Source organism: Brassica napus, chromosome C8 (genome assembly GCF_020379485.1).
Source record: "Brassica napus cultivar Da-Ae chromosome C8, Da-Ae, whole genome shotgun sequence".
NCBI lineage: Eukaryota > Viridiplantae > Streptophyta > Magnoliopsida > Brassicales > Brassicaceae > Brassica > Brassica napus.
Window position 1 is genome coordinate 10,837,268 of NC_063451.1, and position 8,142 is coordinate 10,845,409.

Consider the following 8,142-nt stretch of genomic DNA (forward strand, 5'->3'; position numbering starts at 1 on the left):
CATCCAAGATTTCGTGCGTGTGTATTTGATGTCGATGACTCAATATGTTCGATCAGATTGTGGCATAGCCGATGGTAAAGAAGAACCAACTATCATATGTTCGAGGACGAAGCATATTCTGCCCAAGATCTTCATCACCCACGGATTGCAGAAAATTGGAGAGGTCCAAGAGACCTTCAGTAATGTCCAAATCTGGGGGAGTAATGTGTGTTGTACTCTTTTTCCTTCACCATGGTTTTGTCCCAATTGAGTTTTCCTGGTAAGGTTTAAATGAGTCAACATTAAAGCACATTACAAGCTCTAAATGGTTATGGCATCCAAGGGAGACTGTTATGAACCAGATTGTAGATGACTCATAACCAAGATATTATGATTTGTAATTTTTCTATTTACCTATGACGGTGTAATCTCCTATATAAGAAATCTCTATGTTATAAATAAAGATAGACTTTTCCTTTATTTTTATAAAATTACGAACATTTTTCATTTAAACAAATTTCAGTTTTTACATATGTATTAAAACTGAGTTCCAACCAAGAATGCTCAAGGCGACACCTGTTTGCTTAGGAAACTTGCGTAGCTAGATAATTGAGCTCATGAGTCATGCCACAGAAGACATAAGAACCAAAGCGGAGTAAAACGTTGGAGACTGTACTCCTCTTCTGTCAGAAGAATGTATACCGTTCTAATTTCTACGTTTGAGTTGTTTGCCGCAAGGAAAACTGCAAAAAAAAAATAAAGAAGCCCAAACAAACGGTCTTTATGTAACCTTCGTTAGTTTAAACGTCACGTCATATTAAATACTTGCAGTAGCAGACAATGGTCTTAATATAGTTCAATCACTTTATGTTTTTTGATATTTTCAGTTTTCAAGTCCGAAGTTTAATATATGATCGCGTCAACTAAAACATTAGAAAATGTCTTTATTATGAATCCGCGCAGGGGTGGTCCTGAGCACAACAAATTGAAACATCGGATTAGGCCTCCAAATTTTAAAAAAAAATTTACATAGAAAAAAGTCCCTGAATTTATAAAAAAAAAATTTTAGAAAACTCTCGCTAAATTGTTTTAGGCCCTCGACATCTCAGGGACGCCCCCTGGATTCCGCTAATATATATTTGCTTAAATCAATCTTTGTTCAATATTTAGTTATGTAGTAGCCACATGCTATTGGAATCCAATCCAACTCAAGGTCGTATGCTTATCTGTGTTTAGTCTGTGATCTTCGTACTGAGTACTAACCACCTACTATAGCTAAAACCAAAACGCATTACCGCGGTAAATTTACACGTTCACCAATCACCGGTTTAGACGTCGGTTAGATTATGCATATCTAGTGTTTTTCTAATATCAAACGGCTGACTCATATATATTTAGAAAACGCGTAAACATAAGAGTTTATAAAAAGATCTTTCATTTGTCATTCCACTTGTAACATAGCTTAAATCCATCTTAGTTTAAGTTTTTTGCTTGGTGATTGAAAACTTCATCGGCATAGGAGACTTGAAGCTTCACCACTTTGCTCTGAGGTGACTTAGACAGAGCAGAGGAATGGCAGATTTTTTGAAGCGAAGCCTTTCCTTTGTACGCTTTGCACACCTGGGCAACAAAATCATCAAGATGCTGCATCCCCAAGAAAAATAAATAAAACAACACGTTATATGATTATAAAATGTTAAATAAATTGAGTCAGGTTATTATTATTCACGAAAACAAGATTTCTACCTCGTATTGTGGTTTGCCGTTAACTGTGACCCATGGTACGTAAATATGTTTCGGCTTCAAACTTAAAGTCTGGTTTGCATAACCAAGTATGAGCTGATAAAACAAAAAACGAAATATTTATGACTTATAGGATTATAGATTATAGAATTATACAATATGTTGGTACATTACGCTTTTATATACTTACAGTTTTAGAGAGATCACTGGTATAACAATCTTTGATGGCCTTCTTACCTCCATATTTCGTAAAACATGATGATTCCCAGTTTGTTGTGTCGTTTTCGATGCACCTTATGAACCAGTAATGTACATTCTGAGTTTCAAAAACCATCAATCATATTAATGTCTAATTCTAATAGTCAGGTGATCTGGTTCACTAAACTTTTTCCCCCGGTTCACTAAACTCTTAAAAGTTAAAAATTTTAAAAGTATTTTAGATAGTTATCTCTATTAGATTTAAGTTTATATTTCATCCTAAAAACAGAAGAATTTAAAGAATCAGAATAGTAACTTTTTAGGTTTATATTTTAAAAATATTATAAGTAAATAGATGATTTATATACCGGATCGGGCCAAGTTCTTATGGCGCAAGCTTCGATGGCGTTTAGTTTGCATTCCTCTTCACCATGCTTCACAAAAATTCATAATTAGTTAGAACATAGTAAAAAATAACACTTAAAAGTGACTTAAACAACTATATCATTAAAATAAGAACGAATAAATTAGTTTATCAAGAAGAAAGAGGAGAGCATATATTTTTTTGGAGAGTAATACTTCAAAAAATCGTAAAGATGATTCCCAATCTTGTAGATCATCCCAGAATGTTTTAGAATATCAAAACATCGGATGGTGTACTAAAACTAGAGAATCTGCTTTTAACAGAAAAAGAAGGAGGAGGCGAAAAGAACCTGACAAGTGACAGTCAGCTTATCGGAGACATGAGCGTTCCCGAATGGAACGAGCTTTAGATCAGTGATTGTGTGGAGATCAGAGTCAAATATTTTGACTAGACCATCGGCTATGAAACTCTGACAATAGGGACAAAGTGATTCGTAGTAAAGATTGAGCTTCACTTTGTCGGATTCACCAGCCACAAAGTTGTAAGAGAAGGTGAACAGAAGGCAAGCTAAGCAGAAGAACACAAGCCTGTGTGACGAAGAAGAAGTCATTGTAAAAAGCATTCTTAGTATAACGTTTATACCAAAAAAATGTTTGAACTGAGTGGCTCTCATGAACGCTTTGTGGATACATTTATAGATGTTATTTTTACCATTACTGTACAATTAAATGTGTATTTTTTTCTTAAGAAAATATTAATTTTATTATAGAAAACTATCTAAAATCTTACGAATAATCATTTGTAATTAATGTGTTCACACTATATTTGGTACATGGAAGCCTCACAGTGATTTTAATTTGAATATGCTAACTTGTCAGCTTCATAATCCTTTAATAATTAATGTGTTCACACACTAATTATTTAACTCAACCGCAAAAATAAATTAGTGCGTTCACACACTATTTTTTAATCAACTCATCTGAATCCGAAACCGAACCAAACTAGATTTGAAAGTAACATTTAAACACAAATAAAACTGATTAAGTATACTCAGATGTATTTAAAAGTTTAATATCCAGATAATCATACTCGAATCTAATCCAAACTAAAATATTGTAGATACCAAAATATCTAAATCTCAATTATATACTTAAATATATTAATAATTTAAATTTTATATCTACTAGATATTCAAAAATATGAAAATATCTCAAAATTATCAACATAGCCACAAGTAAATATCTAAAAATAACAGTAAATATTAAAAATACTGATAATATTTTTTTTGTTCTCCATCCAAATATTTAAATTGAACTAGTTTTTATGTAAATTTAAATCGTTATTCTTACATTATTCAATTTTTTATGTTTTATATTATTTTATTTCGAATTTTGAGGATTTAAGTATATTTAGACTTTTGTTACAAAATATGTAATTAAAATGTGTATCTAGACTTAAATCTGAACCGAACCCGCAATGATTCGAACCAAATCTAAACCAAAATTTGTAAATATCCGAATAATATTTAAATTTCTAACTCTAAAAATTTGAAATCATAATAGATCAACTGAATCCGAACAGATATATTCATTCCTAATAGAAAGCTATACCACAAATCTCTTAGTAAAACGTATTAAAAATAATCTAATAAATTATTTCACTATGCAGTGATTAACTAAAAGGTATACATAATCAGCGATATAAAAAAGAAAATATTACACTATAGATCAGTTTCTATGTTTATAATAACATCATAAGACAGTTTCTACTACTCAGAAACTTTTCTCTCTCCTTTTCTCTTCTTTAACACTCTATTCTCTTTTTTTCAATGTATTAAAAACCGTTACTACCCTTGTTCTACTATTTCTAATTGAACCCTAACTAACTACTATCACATTAAATCATGTGGTCACAAATCATTTTTTTCTCTCCTTCTTTTTCCTTATCTCTTAAAAGTTAAAACACAATCATTTCTTTTATTTTTTTACCTCCTCTTTCTCCTCCTAAATTCTTTTTTTTTTTTTTTCTGTAAAACAAAATCATTTTAGAAGAAGATGATGACGATGAGATCAGTTTTTGCAGTCCCTAGTCAGTCTCTGGTACAACTGGTCGAAGACGAAAATGAAGAAGGAGATGAAGACAGAGACAACGACGGCGATGGTGACGAAGACGGCGATTAAGACATATATGACGACAGCTAGAATGAATATAGTAAGTATAAAATATGATTTTGAGATAATCAGTTTGTTTGGAAGCCTAAGCTTCAACGTTTGGAATCCTCAACTCATCTGCACCGTGGATTTAACTGTCGGTGATGGGTAACTCGGATGAACTCGGTTTGTGCTTGTGGCTGCTTCCTAATGATATTAACGAGCCGGCTAAGACCAATTTTGAGTTCATGTTTGCTGATTATGATAGACTCATCGACTTCGAGCATCTAAACTATGTCCTCGTTCAGACCAAAATATAGCCTCTTCTGTTAACTAAAAATGACCAGTGTTTTGACTTGGATTTTTGCATATCAGAGCTCTCTGCTTTCACCTACCCAGCTCAATCAATCAACCACAATGTAATTCTCCTCACTCAAACTCTTTTTATCTATGGTATATGGTAATAGTCTCTTCGTTTACTAGATTTGGATTCACCTATTATATGTTCAGAGATACACTGTATAACACGAGTTGACTCACTTGTGTTCATGCTTGTTGGCTTCTTCACTTCAGAATCAAAGCGAGGAGAATCAGTAGGGAATTCAACATTGAGAAGTTGCATGCTCGGAACAGATAAGAAGACAAAGTATAAGAAGAAGGAGAAGTCGGTTGGTTAGAAACGTTTAAACAATTTTGTTGCTTCCCATTTTATGTGATTGACAAAGAATAAGATGATTTTAGAGTTATCTTGTTCATAAACAAACTTGATTAATTTATAAAAGCATATTGAGAAATATGGTGTACATGTGTACACGTTTTGTTGTACATAATGAAACATACAACTGCCTACTAGTGAGGTGTACATGTGTACACATGTAAACCAATGTACATATGGACAATGTCTAAACTAATGTACATGTGTACTTATGCGAACAATGTACATTCATCAAGTATTTGAGTCCAAAAAAGATAACATAATAGATCAAGTCCAACATAAAATGGTGTATATGTCAGTAAGTCTACACATGGTTTTGGGCTAATGCATGTCGGTAAATTTTCTTGTAGAAAACATTTTTATTTGTGTACACTTTATTGTGTACATAATGTTACGCGTACACATGTACATCAAAGATAAATCCAAAAAATATTTGTGTACACTTTGTTGTGTACATAATGTTACATGTACACATGTACATCAAAGATAAATCCAAAAATATGCAAAAATGCAAAAATTCGCCATGGATGCTCTCGAGCTACTCTTGATGGAGCCGCAATGGCGAGAGGCGAGGTCACAACGCCGTGAAATTTGTGTCTTGAGTTTGACGAGACAATATTTTGAGATTCATGGTATAGCTCGGTTGAAGCGGTAGAAACGCGGCAGAGAAGATGATATAGAACTATAATACCTTTAGTTTATATACTGATGAGTACTCAAATCTCGTCAAGTCATCTCTGCAACTTATATGGATTTTTTGCCGCCGTCGAAGGTATATCAATTTCTTTCACGACCGCACCCTTCCGTTTGTTGGTTTAATTCAGTGAACAAATAGAGATAAAGTTACTTTTTGTTTGTGGTTCAGATTAAAGACAATTAAATAAAACAATGCATTTTCAGTTTTCAAATAAATGAAACACTAAATCCACCTGACAAAAAAAAAGGAAGAGAGAGGTAACTAAAGGTTTGGTTTTCATTCTGGTGGTATTGGTGTCTTTGACCACCAACAAACTATCTTAGTAGAACAAACTGCCTTAAAGTGTTAATAAAATTTGTAAACTACTTTAGAGTGTAAATGACTCTATAAATAAAGTGGTGTTCATAATACCACTAACGGTAGGTTCTACTATGGATCTATTGTATACCTATATGAGTAGGACTTGATGCATCTTTCAAATTAAACTCTATACTCTCAACAGTTTTGGGAAACAAGTAAACCTCAAGTGGGTCTCTAGGTTGAACTGAATAGATGTATATTTTCCCTTTAAATAATGCAATTAAAGTAATTTCGAATAAACTCAAGTTTTCGTTTCGTCACGAATATTCACTTAGAATAAAAACAATCAATTTTTAACTAGAGTACAAACAACTATAGGACAACGTTTCAGCTACCAATACAATTTGAAATCTTGTTACAAGATTTAAAACGTACAGAGCAGATCACTAATTTGTTCCATTTTTTCAATATAAATTTGTGTAAGATTTTAAGTAATGTCGTTAAAAAATAGTAATGTCGTTTCAATTTTATAATTTTATAGGCCTTTTTAAATTCTTTAAAAGGAGAGAGTAGTACTTAGCGGAGGATACTGTTATGAAAGTGAGGGATGATTCAAAGGAGTGGTTTGATGCACAGAAGCTCGAGTTGTCACGGAGTGTGACACTAGATCATAACTCTGAAAGTTTGAGTCGATGGGAAGCCCCAAAAGAAGGTTTCGTTAAGTGTAATGTTGGCGTTTCATGGTCAAAAAGAAACAGTTTGTTGGGAGCATCATTGATCGTTCGCAATGAGCACGGTGAATGCTTAATACACAGTAGGAGAGCCTTTGGAAATGTCAACTCTCTGGCGGATGGAAGGTTTCTGGGATTAATGTGGGCGATTGAGTCAATGACAAGTCACCGCTTACATCAAGTTATCTTTGATATAGAATCACAAACTCAATGATAAGAAGTCCTTCTCTTATTCAATCAATCACAAATTATAAAGTCACACAATATGCATCACAATATGCATTCATATATATAGGGACTAACAATTTCCTATTCCCATTATATTTCCTAATCCTTAAGATAAACACAACATAGAAAAGGAAACTTTCATCACAAGTATTATTCAAGCTTATCCAACATTCTCCCTCTTAAGCTTGATGTCATCTTCACTCACATCTTGTACTCCAATAAGCTTTCTCATTTCCTTAAACTTTATTCTTCCAAGCGACTTTGTAAGGATATCAGCTTTCTGTTCACTACCCGGGACATGTTCAACTTCGACTTGTTCCTTTTCGACACACTCTCTTATGAAATGAAACCTCCTGTGTATGTGTTTACTTCTTCCATGGAACACTGGGTTCTTTGTAAGTGCAATAGCAGACTTGTTATCAACCATGATGACCACCGGTTTACTTTCGCTTCCAACGACTTCACTTAGCAACTCCTGAAGCCAGATAGCCTGCTTTGCTGCCTCAGTTGCAGCCATAAATTCAGCCTCGCATGACGACAAAGCTACTATCTCCTGCTTCGTTGAGCTCCATGTAATGGGACTCTCCCCAAGATAGAATATGTGTCCTGAAGTGCTTTTGCCGTCGTCTGTGTCCACATTGTGGGAGCTGTCACTATAACCTACCAGCTTAGCTCCACTTTGTCGTGAGTAGTGAAGCCCAAGAGAACAAGTTCCTCGTAGATACCTAAGGATCTGTTTCATAGCTGCTGCATGAGAGGCTTTAGGTTCGTGCATATATCTGCTCAAAACCCCAACGCTATATGATAAATCTGGTCGCGTATGTAGCAGGTAGCGTAGGCACCCAATGCTCCGACGATACTCTTTTGCATCAGCCTTCTCCTCCTTAGGAGCTTTGGAGAACATCGCATTTAACTCCAATGGTACGTGAGTCGGATTGCATGAGCTCATGCCAGTTTCTTCGAGTATTTTGCGAGCATACCTATCTTGTTTGAGTAAGATTCCTCCTTCATATTGTATAACCTCAATACCCAAATAG

General features: G+C 34.0%; 1 protein-coding gene across 2 annotated transcripts; it reads right to left on the reverse strand.

The window, feature by feature from the left end:
• Positions 1-1,348: 1,348 nt before the first annotated feature.
• Positions 1,349-2,959, reverse strand: LOC106411896 (gamma-interferon-responsive lysosomal thiol protein-like). Of its 2 annotated transcripts, none has more exons than XM_013852752.3 (5): positions 2,634-2,959; positions 2,289-2,354; positions 1,913-2,038; positions 1,726-1,818; positions 1,349-1,599 (listed from the first exon to the last, which is right to left on the reverse strand). In XM_013852752.3, exons 1-5 carry the CDS (start codon positions 2,955-2,957, stop codon positions 1,453-1,455), a joined length of 756 nt encoding a protein of 251 aa, XP_013708206.2. In that variant the 5' UTR covers positions 2,958-2,959; the 3' UTR covers positions 1,349-1,452. The 2 variants fall into 2 exon arrangements, with proteins under 2 accessions (XP_013708206.2, XP_013708205.2); XM_013852751.3 differs by having other exon boundaries at positions 1,349-1,623; positions 2,634-2,958.
• Positions 2,960-8,142: the final 5,183 nt, after the last annotated feature.